This window comes from Pseudoliparis swirei, chromosome 9, assembly GCF_029220125.1.
Source record: "Pseudoliparis swirei isolate HS2019 ecotype Mariana Trench chromosome 9, NWPU_hadal_v1, whole genome shotgun sequence".
NCBI classification, from domain to species: Eukaryota; Metazoa; Chordata; class Actinopteri; order Perciformes; family Liparidae; genus Pseudoliparis; species Pseudoliparis swirei.
In genome coordinates this window covers 302,424-324,371 of record NC_079396.1, presented here as the reverse complement: position 1 = coordinate 324,371, position 21,948 = coordinate 302,424, and the positions used below count along the sequence as shown (strand labels likewise).

The window sequence follows — 21,948 nt, the reverse complement described above, 5'->3', positions numbered from 1 at the left end:
GTTGGGAAGGCTGGCTCCATCATCGGCTGCCAGCTGGAGCACCTGGAACAGGTGGTGGAGAGGAGGTCGTTGAAGAAACTGGTGTCCATATTGGACAACCCGGACCACCCTCTCCACCACCTCCTACAGGGACAGAGGAGTACTTTCTCCAGACGTCTCCTCACGCTCCGCTGCCACAAGGAGAGATACAGGAGAACATTCCTGCCGACGGCTATGAGGCTCTACAACAGTTCACCTCTTGCCAGATCACCCTAACCCTTCTTATATTTTGTGTTTTTTATTTTATTTTTATTTTTATTTTTTATTCTTGTGTTGCTGCTACTGGCTCGACAAATTTCCCCTTGGGGATTAATAAAGTATATTTCTATTCTATTCTATTCTATTCTCATATGTGGGAACTGGTCTGGACATGATTCAAAATGGAGGGTTAGGCCTTGTAGGGTTAGGGTTAGGCCTTGTAGGGTTAGGCCTTGTAGGGTTAGGGTTAGGCCTTGTAGGGTTAGGCCTTGTAGGGTTAGGGTTAGGCCTTGTAGGGTTAGGGTTAGGCCTTGTAGGGTTAGGCCTTGTAGGTTTAGGGTTAGGCCTTGCATGGTTAGGTTTAGGGTTAGGCCTTGCAGGGTTAGGCCTTGTCGGTTTAGGGTTAGACCGGCTTTAGCTCAGTGGGGTAAGAGGGCCGTCCTGCAACCCCAAGGTTGTCGGTTCGATCCCCGCTCTCCCCATTAGTTGCAAGTCGAAGTGTCCTTGAGCAAGGCACTGAACCCAAAGTTGCTTCCCGGGCGCTTCACCGCAGCCCACTGCTCCTTAATAACTAAGGATGGGTTAAATGTAGAGAACTAATTTCCCCTTGGGGATTAATAAAAGTGTATATTCTATTCTATTCTATGTAGGTTTAGGGTTAGGCCTTGCAGGGTTAGACCATGTAGGTTTAAGGTTAGACCATGTAGGTTTAGGGTTAGACCATGTAGGTTTAGGGTTAGGCCTTGCATGCGCCTCGTGAAGTAGAATGAACGTTCTCAAGACGTTACACACAAGTCAAAGTTCATAAGCAGTAAACACTCAGTTGAGCCCCCGTCCAGGTTCATGTTTCTTTGTCCAGGTCTTCTCGATGTCATCTCCAATGAAAAGGGGCGTGGCCTCACTGTGTTTCCTCTCCAGAGATCAGCATCGCGGACATGACGGCCCAGGTGACCAGCCCGTCTGGCCAGGTCCACAAGGCCGACATCATGGAGGGCGAGATCAACACCTACTGCATTCGCTTCGTCCCCACGGAGACCGGCGTGCACACCGTGTGCGTGAAGTACAACGGCGTGCACGTGCCCGGCAGCCCGTTCCAGTTCACCGTCGGCCCCCTCGGAGAGGGCGGGGCTCATAAGGTCCGAGCCGGAGGGCCGGGCCTGGAGAGGGCGGAGGCGGGCGTGCCAGGTCGGTGTGTTCTGGACCGTTGTTCCGAGTGATTCCACAGCGCGTACTGACTCGTGTGTGTTGTGTAGCCGAGTTCAGCATCTGGACCAGGGAGGCCGGCGCCGGAGGGCTCAGTATTGCTGTTGAGGGGCCGAGCAAGGCTGAAATTGCCTTTGAGGACCGCAAGGACGGGTCCAGTGGCGTGTCCTACGTGGTGCAGGAGCCCGGTGAGAGGCGGGGCTTCCAGCCGTTCCTTTACTGCAGCTTCTCAATGTTGTGTGTGGCATCGGTCTGACTGGACGCCCGTTGCCCTGCAGGAGACTACGAGGTGTCGATCCGCTTCAACGACGAGCACGTCCCCGACAGCCCCTTCGTGGTGCCCGTGGCCTCGCCGTCCGATGACGCCCGCCGCCTCACTGTTGCCAGTCTTCAGGTGAGGCTCTGAGACACACACACGAGGCCGATGCAGCAGCAGCAGCAGCAGCTCTCTGCGTTGGTCTACAGCTTGTGATGGTTGAAGTGTGAAGACGTGGACGTGTTAGTCGCTGCCCAACAGCTGCTGCTGCTGCTGCTGCATTGTGAGGCAGTGCAAAGGCTTCTGGGTACCAGAGGACTGTGTGTGTTTCTCGTGCCTCGTTCTAAAGGCTGCCAACAGCCTCCCACCTCTCAGAGACAGGGGGCGCTAAAGGGTTAAAGAGGTCTGACACTCTGTCTCTCTCCTCACACACACAACCAACAGGATGGAAACTCTACAGAAAAAGAACAGATGGAGTACAAATTTTAATATTCTTATTCCACCTGTTTGTTTTCTACATTTGTGATTCGATACCAAGTAAACATTTAAATTCTAATATTTCTATTTTGAACTTGCATGACTTTCCATCTATGGTTCTTTCCCTGTACAATGCTGACTCACCTCCACACACTCAGTAAATACTCAGTAAACACTCAGTAAACACTCAGTAAACACACAGTAAACAGTCAGTCAACAGTAAACACTCAGTAAACACTCAGTAAACAGTCAGTCAACAGTAAACAGTCAGTCAGCAGTGTCTCTGGTCTTTGTGACAACCTGTTCCCTCTGCCTCGTCACTGCCCTCCTCTTTAGCCTTGTTGGCAGCCTGGTGGTGGGGACACGATGCTCGGCGTGGGCCGCGTACAGTACGCCGATGGGCGTTCCGTAATGCCGATGCAGTGTTGAGCGTGTCGCTGTGTGTTGTCGAGCAGGAGTCGGGCTTGAAGGTGAACCAGCCGGCGTCGTTCGCCGTCAGCCTGAACGGAGCGAAGGGGGCGATCGACGCGAAGGTCCACAGCCCCTCTGGAGCTCTGGAGGAGTGCTGCGTCACGGAGATAGACCAAGGTGACCACCTGGCCCCGAGCACGCTGAAGGGCCTTCAATGTGTTGCTGACAGAGGACACCGCCTCCTTCCTCTCCTCCTTCCTGTGTGTAGATAAGTACGCAGTTCGGTTCATCCCCAGAGAGAACGGCCTCTATCTGATCGATGTGAAGTTCAATGGAAGCCACATCCCCGGTAGTCCATTTAAGATCCGGGTAGGAGAAACGGGCCAGGCCGGAGACCCTGGGATGGTGTCGGCCTACGGGGCCGGACTGGAGGGAGGCACCACAGGTAACGTACTGCCCGCTCGGTCCTACTAGACCTGTCCCCATCCTCGCCTCACAACTCCTCCCGTTGGCCTCCAGGAACTGTGTGTGAATTTGTGGTGAACACCAGCAAGGCGGGCCTTGGCGCTTTATCCGTGACCATCGACGGGCCGTCCAAGGTGAAGATGGACTGTGTGGAGTGCCCCGAGGGCTACAAGGTCACATACTCCCCGATGGCTCCTGGCAACTATCTGATTTCCATCAAATACGGCGGCCCCTACCACATCGTCGGAAGCCCCTTCAAAGCCAAGATCACTGGTGAGCGCCGAGTTCCTTTCTCCACGACGAGCTCCACGCGGAATGAACCCCTGAGATCAACTGCCCCTCCCCCTCCTCCAGGCTCCAAGCTGGTGTCCAGCCACAGCATGCACGAGACCTCGGCCGTCATGGTGGACCCTGTGACCCGGGCCATCAGCTGCTCTCAGCAGGGAGCTCCCACCCAGTCAGACGCCAGTAAGGTCCTGGCCAAGGGCCCGGGTCTCAGCAAGGCCTTCACGGGCCAGAAGAACAGCTTCAGTGTCGACTGCAGTAAAGCAGGTGTGTGTCCGTGTGTCCCTAGAACTATGACCATAGAATCCTAACCCTGACCCTAGAACTATGACCCTAGAACCCTGACCCCTAACCCTCGATCACGAACCCTAGAACCCTGACCCTAGAACTATGACCTTAGATCACTAACCCTTGACCCTAGAACCCTGACCCTAGATCACTGACCCTAGAACTATGACCTTAGATCACTAACCCTTGACCCTAGATCACTAACCCTAGAACCCTGACCCTAGAACTATGACCTTTGAACCCGAACCCTAGAATTGTGTTATTAAACATGAAAGAGTTGAATCACTGGTCCATCAGACTGGTAGAACCTCTCAGAGCACTGGTCCATCAGACTGGTAGAACCTCTCCAACATCTTGCTGCACACAGATTATAATGACTCTCCAGAAGCTCCGGCTCACATGAGACCACATCTTTAAATGTGTGTCCGTCTTTGAGCCACAATAAAGGAAACACACGAGGCCAGACTTCCTGTTTATCTGCTGGAGATGTCTCTGGTTCCTGAAGCAGCTGTTGATCACCTGCAGTCCAGGAAGAGCGTTCCATGAGGAGGGTTAGTCCACGAAGAGGGTTAGTCCACGAAGAGGGTTAGTCCACGAAGAGGGTTAGTCCACGAAGAGGGTTAGTCCACGAAGAGGGTTAGTAGGGTTAGTCCACGAAGAGAGGGTTAGTCCACGAAGAGGGTTAGTCCACGAAGAGGGTTAGTCCACGAAGAGGGTTAGTCCACGAAGAGAGGGTTAGTCCACGAAGAGGGTTAGTCCACGAAGAGGGTTAGTCCACGAAGAGGGTTAGTCCACGAAGAGAGGGTTAGTCCACGAAGAGAGGGTTAGTCCACGAAGAGGGTTAGTCCACGAAGAGGGTTAGTCCACGAAGAGGGTTAGTCCACGAGAGAGGTTAGTCCACGAAGAGGGTTAGTCCACGAAGAGGGTTAGTCCACGAAGAGGGTTAGTCCACGAAGAGAGGGTTAGTCCACGAAGAGGGTTAGTCCACGAAGAGGGTTAGTCCACAAAGAGGGTTAGTCCACGAAGAGAGGGTTAGTCCACGAAGAGGGTTAGTCCACAAAGAGGGTTAGTCCACGAGGAGGGTTAGTCCACGGAATAGTGAATCCCCTCCACCACCACAGGTCCTTGAGCATGCAGTCATAGATGAGCCTGATGGGTCAATTGGTACAAGAGAATAGCTGCACACACACACACACACACACTCACACTCACACACACACCAGGGTTCAGACTGGCGCCCATGCTCACCTTGTGGCTCCTCCCACAGGTCGTAACATGCTGCTGGTGGGCGTGGCCGGGCCCCTGGCCCCCTGCGAGGAGGTCCTGGTGAAGCACGCGGGCCGCCGGCTGTACAACGTGAGCTACCAGCTGAAGGAGAAGGGCGAGTACGTCCTGGTGGTCAAGTGGGGAGACGAGCACATCCCCGGCAGCCCCTTCCACGTCACGGTGTAGCCGCTCGGAACCTCTGTCTCACGTCAAGAGCTCTTCTTCTGTGTCCTGTATTTAACCAGTCTGGCTTCAGTGCTCCGCTCAGCCAGAGATCGGTGGCCCCCCGGTACCCTCAGCCCTGAAGCTCCCACGTGTTGCTCTGATCAACTTCTCCGTTCCTTGTTTTATTCTACTGCCGATGGTTTCTTTGAGTGCCTTTAGGGATGAAAAGGTGTCCTGGGCATGAGGGCCATGAGCTGACCCGTCTAAACCAGTGAACCATGACGGAGCGTTGGGTGGAAGGTCACTGTTTCCACTGGAGGAGCGATGGATCTGGTTTGTTCCCACGGTCTGGTCCTTCTGGACCACACACATTTCACACGAGGTCCGTATAGAAGTCAGAGCGGTTGCTTGTAAGCGCTCCGCTCTGGTTCCGCATGGCGCTCCTTTAACGGCTGCCCGTGGACTCCAGTCACTGCTGTTGGTGAATAGGTCATAAGGTCATTAGGTCATAGAGGAGAGACGCGTCCTGGTGGCAGGTCACGGTACTCCACCCTCACCAGGCTGAACTCTGCTGCCACACACACATCAACAGTGATGTTCACGCTCACACAGCCAAAGGCTCTTAAAAAGGGAAGGTTCTAGGAGGTTCTACTAGGCTGAAGACGATCTCCTGATCCACCACAAGAGAACAGCTGTTGCTCGATGTTTGTGTCCCCCCCCCCCCCCCCCCCGTCCTTCCAGCTCGCTTTGTGCATAGTCTATCTTTCAGAACAACAAATAATAATCTTTTCTTAAATAAAAAAGGCTTTAAAGTGTTTGTAAGACAGTATTTTGATACACAATAAAGTTGTCTAAGTATTTTTCTGTCAATCTGTTTGTTTTGTGTTTTTTTACGTTGATTGAAGATTCTAAACGATGACGAATGTAAAACTGTTGAATTCAATCGATTTGGATCTGACGTGAAGTTACTGCTCAGCACACAGTTGTAGTAATGTACTAGTACTACTAGTAGTACAGTAGTAGTACGAGTGGTTGTACTGCATACGACCACCGGGATGAAACTGGGTCATTCCAGAGCCCCACATGAGGTCTGCAGCGCCGCCCTTCTGGACAACTCGACTCCTTATTCCAACTCCTGGGGATGAGTTCTTGTCCTGAACATAGACGTTATATTAATGTGTGATGCGCCACATTGATCCCAACATGTTAAACATTCACATTTATTCTTCTGTGCCAGGAAAACAAAATCCACAGGATTCAGAACTATCATTTATTTTGTAAGTTTGTTGATTGCACTTTATTAATGAACAGTTGGTATTTTAAAGGTGAGCAATGCGGTGGAGGCTCAGTGGTATGAGGCGTGTGTTTAGACGATGGTTACAACAATGTGAGTTATCATGAAACATAACGAGCTTCAGAAGGTGTTGTAGTTGCACTAGAGGCCACTAGGTGGCATATCAACACACTGCAGGGGGAAAGCTATGAAGACAGCCACACGACGCCAGGTGGCCCAATGTGATGGACTATGGGCTGCTGCCATCTGTGCTGGAGTTAGGGTCTCTTTATGGACAACATCGTAGGGAAGAGGTCACTGCTCAGGCTGAGAGGAAGGAGATGAGGGTCCTCTAGGAGCCTTAGAGATAGAGGAAGGAGATGAGGGTCCTCTAGGAGCCTTAGAGATAGAGGAAGGAAATGAGGGTCCTCTAGGAGCCTTAGAGATAGAGGAAGGAGATGAGGGTCCTCTAGGAGCCTTAGAGATAGAGGAAGGAGATGAGGGTCCTCTTGGAGCCTTAGAGATAGAGGAAGGAGATGAGGTTCCTCTAGGAGCCTTAGAGATAGAGGAAGGAGATGAGGGTCCTCTAGGAGCCTTAGAGATAGAGTAAGGAGATGAGGTTCCTCTAGGAGCCTTAGAGATAGAGGAAGGAGATGAGGTGCCTCTTGGAGCCTTAGAGATAGAGGAAGGAGATGAGGTGCCTCTTGGAGCCTTAGAGATAGAGGAAGGAGATGAGGGTCCTCTAGGAGCCTTAGAGATAGAGGAAGGAGATGAGGGTCCTCTAGGAGCCTTAGAGATAGAGTAAGGAGATGAGGTTCCTCTAGGAGCCTTAGAGATAGAGTAAGGAGATGAGGTTCCTCTAGGAGCCTTAGAGATAGAGTAAGGAGATGAGGTTCCACTAGGAGCCTTAGAGATAGAGGAAGGAGATGAGGGTCCTCTAGGAGCCTTAGAGATAGAGGAAGGAGATGAGGGTCCTCTAGGAGCCTTAGAGATAGAGGAAGGAGATGAGGGTCCTCTAGGAGCCTTAGAGATAGAGGAAGGAGATGAGGGTCCTCTTGGAGCCTTAGAGATAGAGGAAGGAGATGAGGTTCCTCTAGGAGCCTTAGAGATAGAGTAAGGAGATGAGGGTCCTCTAGGAGCCTTAGAGATAGAGGAAGGAGATGAGGGTCCTCTAGGAGCCTTAGAGATAGAGGAAGGAGATGAGGGTCCTCTTGGAGCCTTAGAGATAGAGGAAGGAGATGAGGTTCCTCTAGGAGCCTTAGAGATAGAGTAAGGAGATGAGGGTCCTCTAGGAGCCTTAGAGATAGAGGAAGGAGATGAGGGTCCTCTAGGAGCCTTAGAGATAGAGTAAGGAGATGAGGTTCCTCTAGGAGCCTTAGAGATAGAGGAAGGAGATGAGGTGCCTCTTGGAGCCTTAGAGATAGAGGAAGGAGATGAGGGTCCTCTTGGAGCCTTAGAGATAGAGGAAGGAGATGAGGGTCCTCTAGGAGCCTTAGAGATAGAGGAAGGAGATGAGGGTCCTCTAGGAGCCTTAGAGATAGAGTAAGGAGATGAGGTTCCTCTAGGAGCCTTAGAGATAGAGGAAGGAGATGAGGTTCCTCTAGGAGCCTTAGAGATAGAGGAAGGAGATGAGGTTCCTCTAGGAGCCTTAGAGATAGAGGAAGGAGATGAGGGTCCTCTAGGAGCCTTAGAGATAGAGGAAGGAGATGAGGTTCCTCTAGGAGCCTTAGAGATAGAGGAAGGAGATGAGGTGCCTCTTGGAGCCTTAGAGATAGAGGAAGGAGATGAGGTGCCTCTTGGAGCCTTAGAGATAGAGGAAGGAGATGAGGGTCCTCTAGGAGCCTTAGAGATAGAGGAAGGAGATGAGGTTCCTCTAGAAGCCTTAGAGATAGAGTAAGGAGATGAGGTTCCTCTAGGAGCCTTAGAGATAGAGGAAGGAGATGAGGTTCCTCTAGGAGCCTTAGAGATAGAGGAAGGAGATGAGGTTCCTCTAGGAGCCTTAGAGATAGAGGAAGGAGATGAGGGTCCTCTAGGAGCCTTAGAGATAGAGGAAGGAGATGAGGGTCCTCTAGGAGCCTTAGAGATAGAGGAAGGAGATGAGGGTCCTCTAGGAGCCTTAGAGATAGAGGAAGGAGATGAGGTTCCTCTAGGAGCCTTAGAGATAGAGGAAGGAGATGAGGTTCCTCTAGGAGCCTTAGAGATAGAGGAAGGAGATGAGGTTCCTCTAGGAGCCTTAGAGATAGAGGAAGGAGATGAGGTTCCTCTAGGAGCCTTAGAGATAGAGTAAGGAGATGAGGTTCCTCTAGGAGCCTTAGAGATAGAGGAAGGAGATGAGGTTCCTCTAGGAGCCTTAGAGATAGAGGAAGGAGATGAGGTTCCTCTAGGAGCCTTAGAGATAGAGGAAGGAGATGAGGTTCCTCTAGGAGCCTTAGAGATAGAGGAAGGAGATGAGGTTCCTCTAGGAGCCTTAGAGATAGAGGAAGGAGATGAGGTTCCTCTAGGAGCCTTAGAGATAGAGGAAGGAGATGAGGTTCCTCTAGGAGCCTTAGAGATAGAGGAAGGAGATGAGGTTCCTCTAGGAGCCTTAGAGATAGAGGAAGGAGATGAGGTTCCTCTAGGAGCCTTAGAGATAGAGGAAGGAGATGAGGTTCCTCTAGGAGCCTTAGAGATAGAGGAAGGAGATGAGGTTCCTCTAGGAGCCTTAGAGATAGAGGAAGGAGATGAGGTTCCTCTAGGAGCCTTAGAGATAGAGGAAGGAGATGAGGTTCCTCTAGGAGCCTTAGAGATAGAGGAAGGAGATGAGGTTCCTCTAGGAGCCTTAGAGATAGAGGAAGGAGATGAGGTTCCTCTAGGAGCCTTAGAGATAGAGGAAGGAGATGAGGTTCCTCTAGGAGCCTTAGAGATAGAGGAAGGAGATGAGGTTCCTCTAGGAGCCTTAGAGATAGAGGAAGGAGATGAGGTTCCTCTAGGAGCCTTAGAGATAGAGGAAGGAGATGAGGTGCCTCTAGGAGCCTTAGAGATAGAGGAAGGAGATGAGGTTCCTCTAGGAGCCTTAGAGATAGAGGAAGGAGATGAGGTTCCTCTAGGAGCCTTAGAGATAGAGGAAGGAGATGAGGTTCCTCTAGGAGCCTTAGAGATAGAGGAAGGAGATGAGGTTCCTCTAGGAGCCTTAGAGATAGAGGAAGGAGATGAGGTTCCTCTAGGAGCCTTAGAGATAGAGGAAGGAGATGAGGGTCCTCTAGGAGCCTTAGAGATAGAGGAAGGAGATGAGGTTCCTCTAGGAGCCTTAGAGATAGAGGAAGGAGATGAGGGTCCTCTAGGAGCCTTAGAGATAGAGGAAGGAGATGAGGGTCCTCTAGGAGCCTTAGAGATAGAGGAAGGAGATGAGGTTCCTCTAGGAGCCTTAGAGATAGAGGAAGGAGATGAGGTTCCTCTAGGAGCCTTAGAGATAGAGGAAGGAGATGAGGTTCCTCTAGGAGCCTTAGAGATAGAGGAAGGAGATGAGGTTCCTCTAGGAGCCTTAGAGATAGAGGAAGGAGATGAGGGTTCCTCTGGGGCCTTAGAGATAGAGTAAGGAGATGAGGTTCCTCTAGGAGCCTTAGAGATAGAGGAAGGAGATGAGGTTCCTCTAGGAGCCTTAGAGATAGAGGAAGGAGATGAGGTTCCTCTAGGAGCCTTAGAGATAGAGGAAGGAGATGAGGTTCTTCTCTAGGAGCCTTAGAGATAGAGGAAGGAGATGAGGTTCCTCTAGGAGCCTTAGAGATAGAGGAAGGAGATGAGGTTCCTCTAGGAGCCTTAGAGATAGAGGAAGGAGATGAGGTTCCTCTAGGAGCCTTAGAGATAGAGGAAGGAGATGAGGTTCCTCTAGGAGCCTTAGAGATAGAGGAAGGAGATGAGGTTCCTCTAGGAGCCTTAGAGATAGAGGAAGGAGATGAGGTTCCTCTAGGAGCCTTAGAGATAGAGGAAGGAGATGAGGTTCTCTAGGGCCTTAGAGATAGAGGAAGGAGATGAGGTTCCTCTAGGAGCCTTAGAGATAGAGGAAGGAGATGAGGTTCCTCTAGGAGCCTTAGAGATAGAGGAAGGAGATGAGGTTCCTCTAGGAGCCTTAGAGATAGAGGAAGGAGATGAGGTTCCTCTAGGAGCCTTAGAGATAGAGGAAGGAGATGAGGTTCCTCTAGGAGCCTTAGAGATAGAGGAAGGAGATGAGGTTCCTCTAGGAGCCTTAGAGATAGAGGAAGGAGATGAGGTTCCTCTAGGAGCCTTAGAGATAGAGGAAGGAGATGAGGTTCCTCTAGGAGCCTTAGAGATAGAGGAAGGAGATGAGGTTCCTCTAGGAGCCTTAGAGATAGAGGAAGGAGATGAGGTTCCTCTAGGAGCCTTAGAGATAGAGGAAGGAGATGAGGGTCCTCTAGGAGCCTTAGAGATAGAGGAAGGAGATGAGGGTCCTCTAGGAGCCTTAGAGATAGAGGAAGGAGATGAGGTTCCTCTAGGAGCCTTAGAGATAGAGGAAGGAGATGAGGTTCCTCTAGGAGCCTTAGAGATAGAGGAAGGAGATGAGGTTCCTCTAGGAGCCTTAGAGATAGAGGAAGGAGATGAGGTTCCTCTAGGAGCCTTAGAGATAGAGGAAGGAGATGAGGTTCCTCTAGGAGCCTTAGAGATAGAGGAAGGAGATGAGGTTCCTCTAGGAGCCTTAGAGATAGAGGAAGGAGATGAGGGTCCTCTAGGAGCCTTAGAGATAGAGGAAGGAGATGAGGGTCCTCTAGGAGCCTTAGAGATAGAGGAAGGAGATGAGGTTCCTCTAGGAGCCTTAGAGATAGAGTAAGGAGATGAGGTTCCTCTAGGAGCCTTAGAGATAGAGGAAGGAGATGAGGGTCCTCTTGGAGCCTTAGAGATAGAGGAAGGAGATGAGGTTCCTCTAGGAGCCTTAGAGATAGAGGAAGGAGATGAGGTTCCTCTAGGAGCCTTAGAGATAGAGGAAGGAGATGAGGTTCCTCTAGGAGCCTTAGAGATAGAGGAAGGAGATGAGGTTCCTCTAGGAGCCTTAGAGATAGAGGAAGGAGATGAGGTTCCTCTAGGAGCCTTAGAGATAGAGGAAGGAGATGAGGTTCCTCTAGGAGCCTTAGAGATAGAGGAAGGAGATGAGGTTCCTCTAGGAGCCTTAGAGATAGAGGAAGGAGATGAGGGTCCTCTAGGAGCCTTAGAGATAGAGGAAGGAGATGAGGTTCCTCTAGGAGCCTTAGAGATAGAGGAAGGAGATCAGAATCAGAATCAGAATCAGAAACAGTTTTATTGCCAGGAATGTTTACACAAACGAGGAATTTTTTTTGGTGGAAGGTGCAACATTTGGACATGACAAACAAACAACAATCAACACGACAGAAAGACAACAAGTAATGTGAAAGTGTTTGGGTGTGTGCTTCAAGTGGTGTGTTTTAGTTAAAAGTGTATGTTACGCGTGGCGTGTGTTTAAGTTAAAGTGCATGCAAATAAAGTGGCATGTGTGTGGAGGCCTCAAGTTAAAGTGCATGTTAAAGTGACGTGTGTGGAGGAGGGAAGAAGAAGGAGGAGGAGGAGGGAGGAAGAGGGAGGAGGAGGAAGAGGAGGGAGGAGAGAGGTGGAAGAAGAGGTGGTAGTCCTGGGGGTGACAGTCAGTCAGTCCGGGTTCCATTCATGAGCCCGACTGCCGACAGGAAAAACTTTGGTGTGGCGGGTGGTCTTGGTCATGATAGACGCAGCCTCCTCCCGAGGGAGGGACTCGAACAGGAGTGTCCAGGGTGGGAGGGTCAGCGACAATGTTTCTGGCCCTTCAGTGACCTGGAAGTGAACAGGACCTGGAGGAAGGCAGATTGCAGCCGATAACCCTCTCGGCCCGGCGGATGATGCTCTGCAGCCTGCGCTTGTCTTTGGCTGTGGCTGCAGGGTGCCAGACGGTGATGGAGGAGCAGATGATGGACTCAACGATGGCCGTGAACTGTACCATCATCTTCCTGGCAGGTTGAATTTCCTCAGCTGCCCCAGGAGGAAGAACATCCTCTGCTGGGCCTTCTTGGAGATGGAGCCAATGTTCAGCTCCCACTTGAGGTCCTGGGGGATGATGGAGCCCAGGAGGTGTAGGACTCCACAGCGCGCCAGAGTCACACAGGAAGGAGAGGCGGGTGGGCTGCATTCTCCTGAAATCACAACCATCTCCACTGTCTTTAGGCGTTGAGCTCCAGGTTGTTCTGGCTGCACCAGGTCACCAGGTGGTCAGTCTCCCACCTGTGGCGGTCTCGTCCCCACCAGAGATGAGCCCAATGAGGGTGGTGTCATCCATGAACTTTAGGAGCTTGCGGACTGGTGACTGGAGGTGCAGCTGTTGGGGGAGAACAGCAGAGGAAAGAACACAGCCTTGGGGAACCGTGCTGGTGGTCGGGAGCCTGAGACGTGTTTCCCCAGCCTCACGTGCTGCTTCCTGTCGGTCAGGAAGTCTGTGATCCACCTGCAGGTGGAGTCGGGTGCGCAGCTGGGAGAGCTTGTCCTGCAGCAGGGACGGATGATGGTATTGAAAGCAGAGCTGAAGTCCACAAACAGGATCCTGGCGTCGGTTCCTGGGGAGTCCAGATGCTGGAGGATGTAGTGAAGGGCCATGTTGACTGCATCGTCTGCAGACCTGTTGGCTCTGTAGGCGAACTGCAGGGGGTCCAGGAGGGTCGATGATGGTCTTGAGGTGTGACAGGAAGCGTTCAAGGACTTCATGACCACAGAGGTCAGGCGACGGGCGACTGTAGTCATTGAGTCCTGTGATCTTGGGTTTTGGGGAGGTGTTGAAGGAGACAGCTGGTCTGACACAGTGCTTCAGGGTGGAGGGGAGTGAACAGCCTGTTGGATGATGGTCTGTGGCTTGATGGCTGAGGGCAGATGATGTCTCAGGCGGCTGTAGAACTCATTGCATTGTTCAGCTGCCAGAAGCACATTGTTCATGGAGTGGGGTGATTTGGGCCTGTAGTTGAGGGTCCTCTAGGAGCCTTGGAGATAGAGGAAGGAGATGAGGTTCCTCTAGGAGCCTTAGAGATAGAGGAAGGAGATGAGGTTCCTCTAGGAGCCTTAGAGATAGAGGAAGGAGATGAGGTTCCTCTAGGAGCCTTAGAGATAGAGTAAGGAGATGAGGTTCCTCTAGGAGCCTTAGAGATAGAGGAAGGAGATGAGGTTCCTGTAGGAGCCTTAGAGATAGAGGAAGGAGATGAGGTTCCTCTAGGAGCCTTAGAGATAGAGTAAGGAGATGAGGTTCCTCTAGGAGCCTTAGAGATAGAGGAAGGAGATGAGGTTCCTCTAGGAGCCTTAGAGATAGAGTAAGGAGATGAGGTTCCTCTAGGAGCCTTAGAGATAGAGGAAGGAGATGAGGTTCCTCTAGGAGCCTTAGAGATAGAGTAAGGAGATGAGGTTCCTCTAGGAGCCTTAGAGATAGAGGAAGGAGATGAGGTTCCTCTAGGAGCCTTAGAGATAGAGTAAGGAGATGAGGTTCCTCTAGGAGCCTTAGAGATAGAGGAAGGAGATGAGGTTCCTCTAGGAGCCTTAGAGATAGAGTAAGGAGATGAGGTTCCTCTAGTGGCCTTAGAGATAGAGGAAGGAGATGAGGTTCCTCTAGGAGCCTTAGAGATAGAGGAAGGAGATGAGGTTCCTCTAGGAGCCTTAGAGATAGAGTAAGGAGATGAGGTTCCTCTAGGAGCCTTAGAGATAGAGTAAGGAGATGAGGTTCCTCTAGGAGCCTTAGAGATAGAGTAAGGAGATGAGGTTCCTCTAGGAGCCTTAGAGATAGAGGAAGGAGATGAGGTTCCTGTAGGAGCCTTAGAGATAGAGGAAGGAGATGAGGTTCCTCTAGGAGCCTTAGAGATAGAGTAAGGAGATGAGGTTCCTCTAGGAGCCTTAGAGATAGAGGAAGGAGATGAGGTTCCTCTAGGAGCCTTAGAGATAGAGTAAGGAGATGAGGTTCCTCTAGGAGCCTTAGAGATAGAGGAAGGAGATGAGGTTCCTCTAGGAGCCTTAGAGATAGAGTAAGGAGATGAGGTTCCTCTAGGAGCCTTAGAGATAGAGGAAGGAGATGAGGTTCCTCTAGGAGCCTTAGAGATAGAGTAAGGAGATGAGGTTCCTCTAGGAGCCTTAGAGATAGAGTAAGGAGATGAGGTTCCTCTAGGAGCCTTAGAGATAGAGTAAGGAGATGAGGTTCCACTAGGAGCCTTAGAGATAGAGGAAGGAGATGAGGGTCCTCTAGGAGCCTTAGAGATAGAGTAAGGAGATGAGGTTCCTCTAGGAGCCTTAGAGATAGAGTAAGGAGATGAGGTTCCTCTAGGAGCCTTAGAGATAGAGTAAGGAGATGAGGTTCCTCTAGGAGCCTTAGAGATAGAGGAAGGAGATGAGGTTCCTCTAGGAGCCTTAGAGATAGAGGAAGGAGATGAGGTTCCTCTAGGAGCCTTAGAGATAGAGTAAGGAGATGAGGTTCCTCTAGGAGCCTTAGAGATAGAGGAAGGAGATGAGGTTCCTCTAGGAGCCTTAGAGATAGAGGAAGGAGATGAGGTTCCTCTGTAGGAGCCTTAGAGATAGAGTAAGGAGATGAGGTTCCTCTAGGAGCCTTAGAGATAGAGGAAGGAGATGAGGTTCCTCTAGGAGCCTTAGAGATAGAGGAAGGAGATGAGGTTCCTCTGTAGGAGCCTTAGAGATAGAGTAAGGAGATGAGGGTCCTCTAGGAGCCTTAGAGATAGAGTAAGGAGATGAGGTTCCTCTAGGAGCCTTAGAGATAGAGGAAGGAGATGAGGTTCCTCTAGGAGCCTTAGAGATAGAGTAAGGAGATGAGGTTCCTCTGTAGGAGCCTTAGAGATAGAGTAAGGAGATGAGGTTCCTCTAGGAGCCTTAGAGATAGAGGAAGGAGATGAGGTTCCTCTAGGAGCCTTAGAGATAGAGTAAGGAGATGAGGTTCCTCTAGGAGCCTTAGAGATAGAGTAAGGAGATGAGGTTCCTCTAGGAGCCTTAGAGATAGAGGAAGGAGATGAGCTCTATATGGAGGAGTGATGTGAAGCTCTATATGGAGTAGTGATGTGAAGCTCTATGTGGAGGAGGAGTGATGTGAAGCTCTATATGGAGGAGGAGTGATGTGAAGCTCTATGTGGAGGAGGAGTGATGTGAAGCTCTATGTGGAGGAGGAGTGATGTGAAGCTCTATGTGGAGGAGGAGTGATGTGAAGCTCTATGTGGTCTATCAGCCTCCCAGGAGATGTCCTAACAGACTCCTGGGTCAGAGGAATGTAACACAGGTGCAGCAGAGGAGGAGGTCAGAGGAGGTGCAACACGGCCACCTGCAGCACGATGAGGGCGATGTAGAAGCGGTACCCGGGCCCCACGTACAGAACCGTCTTCAGCTGGGCGATGTCCAGCATGCTCTGAGCCGCCGTCTTCTTCGTGACGTAGTGATTCATGTTGATGGGCCGGCGCACCTTTCCAGAGGGGGCGGCCTGTGCCTGAGAGGACATGAGAGGGTCAGTGGCTGGTGCTCTCTCAGAGGGCGGAGCCTCAGACACGTGTCCACCCAGAGGGGCTCACAGTGTGTGACCACCAGCTCTGTACTCAGGAGAGAGAGGGGGGGAGACGCCTCTAGAAACCCTGGAGGGAGAGTGAACTCCAGAGTCAGCGGCCCGGTGCTCTGTTGTTCTGTTGGTTCCGACCCGGTTCTCAGCGATGTGCCGCAGCCTGGAGCGTGAGTCACGCAGCCTTCGCCCATCCGAGTAAGACACTCAATCTCGTATCTCCTATGAATACAATGTATTTTACAACGTAGACAACGGTCTCGGCCCTGATGCCTTCGTGGCCCTCCGTGCGGTGGCCTTGTTGTTGAGAGTAAACACGACTGGAAAGACAATAGAACGGGACAGAACACCAAAAAGGAACTAGAACAGAACCGGAAGAAGGACAGACGGTGGACACAGAGCAGAAGAGGGGCGGCGGCTCACCTCCACGGCTCCGGCTCCCCGCAGAGGGACGGCCTGCACGCGCTTCTTTGGCTCCATGCTCCTCTCCTCGGTGCTGAAGGTCCTCTTGACGAGGTCCTGCTCTCTGTGGTCTCTGGTCTCTGTGGTCTCTGTGGTCTCTGTGGTCTCTGTGCTCTCTGTGGTCTCTGGTCTCTGTGGTCTCTGTGCTCTCTGTGCTCTCTGTGGTCTCTGTGGTCTCTGTGGTCTCTGTGGTCTCTGTGGTCTCTGTGCTCTCTGTGGTCTCTGTGGTCTGTGGTCTCTGTGCTCTCTGTGCTCTGTGGTCTCTGGTCTCTGTGCTCTCTGTGGTCTCTGTGGTCTCTGTGCTCTGTGGTCTCTGTGGTCTGTGGTCTCTGTGCTCTCTGTGCCTGTGGTCCTGGTCCTGTGCTCTCTGTGGTCTCTGTGGTCTCTGTGCCTGTGGTCTGTGGTCCTGTGGTCTGTGGTCCTGTGCCTCTGTGCTCTGTGGTCCTGGTCCTGTGCTCTCTGTGGTCCTGTGCTCTCTGTGGTCCTGGTCCTGTGGTCCTGTGGTCTGTGGTCCTGTGGTCTGTGGTCCTGTGCCTCTGTGCTCTGTGGTCCTGGTCCTGTGGTCCTGTGGTCCTGTGGTCTCTGTGCTCTCTGTGGTCCTGTGGTCCTGCCTCTGTGCCTCTGTGCCTCTGTGGTCCTGTGGTCTCTGTGGTCCTGTGGTCTGTGGTCTCTGTGCCTCTGTGCTCTGTGGTCTCTGGTCTCTGTGCTCTCTGTGGTCTCTGTGGTCTCTGTGCTCTGTGGTCTCTGGTCTCTGTGGTCTGTGGTCTCTGTGCTCTCTGTGCTCTGTGGTCTCTGCTCTCTGTGGTCTCTGTGCTCTCTGTGGTATGTGGTCTCTGTGCTCTGTGGTCTCTGGTCTCTGTGGTCTCTGTGGTCTGTGGTCTCTGTGCTCTCTGTGGTCTCTGTGCTCTCTGTGGTATCTGTGCTCTCTGTGGTCTGTGGTCTCTGTGGTCTGTGGTCTCTGTGCTCTGTGGTCTCTGGTCTCTGTGGTCTCTGTGCTCTCTGTGGTCTCTGTGCTCTCTGTGGTCTCTGTGCTCTCTGTGGTCTCTGTGCTCTCTGTGGTCTGTGGTCTCTGTGGTCTGTGGTCTCTGTGCTCTGTGGTCTCTGGTCTCTGTGGTCTCTGTGCTCTCTGTGGTCTCTGTGCTCTCTGTGGTCTCTGTGCTCTCTGTGGTCTCTGTGCTCTCTGTGGTCTCTGTCATAATCTGTTACGTATGTTCACAAGGAACACAAATGTCTACGACCACAACACGCGGCTGCGTGGTGGCATTCATATAAATAAACATACAGTTCACATTGTATTTAAAAGCTTCATCTGTCGAGGTCCAAAGCTCTGGAGACAAATTCCGGACGAGGTCAAGTCAGCATCCAGCATCAAGGCATTTGGTTCTCGCCTTAAACGCCATCTCACTTCTTTTTGAAAGTTTTTAATATTGATATACAGCCTGGCGGCACAGTACAATAGAGGAAAAATATTTAAAATGAAATGTATATACATAATTTGATGTTCGTGATATTATTAGTTGGAATGCTTCAGCAGTCCAACTCTTGTTCTTGTCTTCTTTAATAAACTTCTTTTTATTATTCTATTTCTTCCGTACCTTTTTTGTCCCTTTTCAACTCCTTCATATATTCAGCTATTTCAACAATTCAAATATTAAAAAATTCAGCTTCTTCAGGATTAGATTGGAATGACTTTTCATATTTCAAATGTTTCAAATGTTTGTATATTTAAATACTTTTATGCTATTTTTAATTCATCAGTTCCTATGTAGAAAATATTCAACTTTAAAAAGCTTACAGTATTTTCATATTTTCAGCAAATTCAGCTATTTAATTTTTCTTATGTTCAGATAGCCTTCAGCTATTATTGTACATTTTCAAATATTTTTTATCTCTTCACATTTTCAAATTATTAATTTTTTTATGGAATAAATAATGAATGGGATCCAATGGGGGAAATCTTCAAATCCGCTTCAACTTGTTCAACTTTAAAAGCTTACAATATCGGCATACATTCAGCTAAAGAAACAATTCCACCTTTAGCATGTTGACAGAAGTGTTAGCTATAACTTTATAATTCATCTTCTTTTGATAGCTCTTATAGTTATTTAATTGTTACCATTTTAGTTTTATGTGTTTTTCCGCTCCTCCTGGACTTTACAATGGGTGTGTGTGTGGGACCTTAGAGCTGTGACGTCATCGCTAGAGGGGACAGCTGCGTCAGGATCAAGCGGAAATTATTTTTGTAAATCGTCACTACGGCCATAATTATTACTCTTTAGGCATAATTTTTGGATAAAGTAGTAGGGAATCTTATGCTTGTCGTAGACATGTGACTATGGAATCCAACAGTTTCCCAGATTTTTCTAGAGAAGCCTTAAAGAGGGAGGAAGTCCACCTTTCTGCTCAGTCATCTCCATTGTAATTCTGAGCACCTTTCAACTTTTTTGAAGCAAACAGGAACATTTTCTGAACTGCGATTAAACTCTCATTTCTTAACCTAAAAAATATTTAAGGACATGTAAACGTTCACAAAAGCCTTGAGCATCTCCTAATGCAGACTTCTTTAGGATCGGAGTTATAGTTCTCTGTCAAATCCAAATGTTCTGACAGGTTGCTTCATCAGATTTTGACCTGTCTGTCTCTCACTAACACAGGTGTTTCACGTTAGGCTAATCAGTGGCGGATCTCACACACAGTCTTGTTTATCATACATTATGAACCACTAAACAGACCAAAGGTTTGTGCGCGTGGCCACCTGTGCGCGCGCGTGTGTCTTTAAATGGAGAGATAGAGGAGAACCAGCATTTGAGTTTCTCAGGTCTCATTTAACCCACAAACATAACAAACATATCGGCGCGTTCGCCTCAATCTTTCCTCTCTATTGATTCTACCATTTTGGTGATTTGATCATGTTTTTTTTTACAGGGTTTAACAAATGCTTTTGTAGAAAATCCACTCAGTTTTTAGATCGTATATCCTTCACCCTGGTTTCTCCCTCTCTTTCTTTATTTATCTTTCTCCTTCTGACTCTCAATTTCTTTCTCTCTCTTGATCTCACGTCTGACTTTCCCCCCTCTCTCTTATTTCTTGGATTGTGATTCATATCTTTTTTAATATTTAGAAGATAAAGTTTTGCTTATCTTTTTCAGTTATACATTTCCACCCAATATGTTTGTGCTTCATTATTTTCAGCAGGAAGTTTCCCTTTTTGATATGTTCAGATGTTTAAGCTATTTTCAGCATATTTCAGCTGTTGGCAGCTATTTTCAGCTATGTTCAGCTTTAAAAAAAAAATATTTCAGCTAATTTCAGACATTTTCAGTTATTAATTTCATATTTCAGCTATGTTCAGACATTTTCAGTTATTCATTTCATATTTCAGCTATTTTCAGACATTTTCAGTTATTCATTTCATATTTCAGCTATTTTCAGACATTTGCAGTTATTCATTTCATATTTCAGCTATTTTCAGATATTTCCAGACATTTTCACTTTTTCATTTCATATGTCAGCTATTTTCAGATATTTTCACTTATTTATTTCAGATATTTCCAGACATTTTCACTTATTAATTTCATATTTCAGCTATTTTCAGCTTTTTTCAAACATTTTCAGCAATTTTGTTTTTATTTTTCAGCTTCAAGCTTTAAAATGTTAGCATTCCAACGCATTTTCAGAAGGAAATGCTCTTTCTAGTTTTTATTTATTTTTTCTAAGTTATCAGTGGTTCACATTTGTCTTTTATTAATATTTTTACTATGACTTTCTTTTGGTTTTCTTTTCTTTTTCCTATTCTGTGCTCTGTGGTCTCTGTGGTCTCTGTGCTCTCTGTGGTCTGTGGTCTCTGTCCTCTGTGCTCTCTGTGGTCTGTGGTCTCTGTCCTATGTGGTCTGTGGTCTCTGTGGTCTCTGTCCTATGTGGTCTGTGGTCTCTGTCCTATGTGGTCTGTGGTCTCTGTGGTCTGTGGTCTCTGTCCTCTGTGGTCTCTGTGGTCTCTGTGCTCTGTGGTCTCTGTGGTCTGTGGTCTCTGTCCTATGTGGTCTGTGGTCTCTGTGGTCTCTGTCCTCTGTGGTCTCTGTGGTCTGTGGTCTCTGTGGTCTCTGTCCTATGTGGTCTGTGGTCTCTGTCGTCTGTGGTCTCTGTGGTCTCTGTGCTCTGTGGTCTCTGTCCTATGTGGTCTGTGGTCTCTGTCGTCTGTGGTCTCTGTGGTCTCTGTCCTATGTGGTCTGTGGTCTCTGTGCTCTCTGTGGTCTGTGGTCTCTGTGCTCTGTGGTCTCTGTGGTCTCTGTCCTATGTGGTCTGTGGTCTCTGTGGTCTCTGTCCTCTCTGTGGTCTCTGTCCTATGTGGTCTGTGGTCTCTGTGGTCTGTGGTCTCTGTCCTCTGTGGTCTCTGTCCTCTGTGGTCTCTGTGCTCTCTGTGGTCTCTGTGGTCTCTGTCCTATGTGGTCTCTGTGGTCTGTGGTCTCTGTCCTCTGTGGTCTCTGTGGTCTCTGTGCTCTCTGTGGTCTCTGTCCTCTGTGGTCTCTGTCCTCTGTGGTCTCTGTGGTCTCTGTCCTATGTGGTCTCTGTGGTCTCTGTGGTCTCTGTCCTATGTGGTCTGTGGTCTCTGTGGTCTGTGGTCTCTGTCCTCTGTGGTCTCTGTGGTCTGTGGTCTCTGTTCTCTCTGTGGTCTGTGGTCTCTGTCCTCTGTGGTCTCTGTCCTCTGTGGTCTCTGTGGTCTCTGTGGTCTCTGTCCTATGTGGTCTGTGGTCTCTGGTCTCTGTCCTCTGTGGTCTCTGTGGTCTCTGTGCTCTCTGTGGTCTGTGGTCTCTGTCCCCTGTGGTCTCTGTCCTCTGTGGTCTCTGTCCTCTGTGGTCTCTGTGGTCTCTGTCCTATGTGGTCTGTGGTCTCTGGTCTCTGTCCTCTGTGGTCTCTGTCCTCTGTGTTCGTTGCCGGTGTTCTGAGTGAGCTCGTGTTCCCCAGACAAGACAAACCAGTTGGGCAACATGAGTGAGGCCCCTCCCACTGCGTCTCTCTTCAGTTGAACTTACACTTAACTTCTCACAGAACTACTAAAGATAAGTAATGATAGTTATAAATAATAACTTTATGTTTGTAGGGTTTCCGTTTCTCCCCAGAATACAAAGGTTTATATTTCTATAAACACATTATAATATCAAGGTTGTTATCAATGTTTCAACGTTTCAGAAGCAATCGCTTCTTTAGATTATTTCATGGTGATTTTCAACCATGACAGAGAGACGTAAGTAGTTACAATCATTATTAAGACTTCACTAATTTATTAATATATTGTTATTAATACTTTTAATCATCTTCATAATCATTGAGTATTATTATCTTTTTTTATGTTCCTGTTTTCCTTGACTTATTTCTTGTTTATATGATTTTATTTTTAGAAGCATTCCGGGTCAGTAGGTGGCAGTAATGTGCCCAAAGCGGTCGGCCAACCACCAATAGATAACAAGGGAAGAAGCGTCATAGAAGAAGAAGAAGAACCGGAACCGGAAGCAGATTGGCTAATGGCGGGTGCTTTGAAAGAAAAACAACTTGTTCGACATGTTTATGCTGCTTTACAGGTAAGAACAGCATAAAGTAATGAGAAGATAT

At 49.3% G+C, this 21,948-nt stretch overlaps 4 protein-coding genes across 8 annotated transcripts in view; 2 read left to right on the top strand and 2 right to left on the bottom strand.

Moving 5' to 3' along the window:
• The window catches only part of flna (filamin A, alpha (actin binding protein 280)), a 66,192-nt gene extending 60,269 nt beyond the window's left edge, over window positions 1-5,923 (top strand). For all 4 annotated transcript variants that reach the window (XM_056422662.1, XM_056422663.1, XM_056422660.1 and 1 more), the window contains 8 exons: window positions 1,156-1,422; window positions 1,491-1,628; window positions 1,719-1,834; window positions 2,629-2,761; window positions 2,853-3,029; window positions 3,104-3,322; window positions 3,404-3,601; window positions 4,890-5,923. In XM_056422662.1, the coding sequence (XP_056278637.1) occupies window positions 1,156-1,422; window positions 1,491-1,628; window positions 1,719-1,834; window positions 2,629-2,761; window positions 2,853-3,029; window positions 3,104-3,322; window positions 3,404-3,601; window positions 4,890-5,074 (1,433 nt within the window). In that variant the 3' untranslated portion in view covers window positions 5,075-5,923. The remainder of the gene's footprint in view (window positions 1-1,155; window positions 1,423-1,490; window positions 1,629-1,718; window positions 1,835-2,628; window positions 2,762-2,852; window positions 3,030-3,103; window positions 3,323-3,403; window positions 3,602-4,889) is intronic.
• The window catches only part of LOC130199299 (plasma membrane calcium-transporting ATPase 3-like), a 218,478-nt gene that overhangs the window by 65,940 nt on the left and 130,590 nt on the right, over window positions 1-21,948 (bottom strand). The window lies entirely within an intron of this gene.
• Window positions 15,166-16,473, bottom strand: si:dkey-93l1.9 (uncharacterized protein LOC562339 homolog). Its single transcript, XM_056422677.1, has 2 exons — window positions 16,303-16,473; window positions 15,166-15,813 (listed from the first exon to the last, which is right to left on the bottom strand). The coding sequence occupies exons 1-2, from the start codon at window positions 16,357-16,359 to the stop codon at window positions 15,628-15,630; spliced, it is 243 nt and encodes an 80-aa protein (XP_056278652.1). The 5' UTR covers window positions 16,360-16,473; the 3' UTR covers window positions 15,166-15,627.
• haus7 (HAUS augmin-like complex, subunit 7) overlaps window positions 21,779-21,948 on the top strand; it is a 41,468-nt gene continuing 41,298 nt past the window's right edge. Inside the window, exon 1 of the mRNA XM_056422670.1 lies at window positions 21,779-21,917. Coding sequence (XP_056278645.1) covers window positions 21,861-21,917 — 57 coding nt within the window. The 5' untranslated portion in view covers window positions 21,779-21,860. The remainder of the gene's footprint in view (window positions 21,918-21,948) is intronic.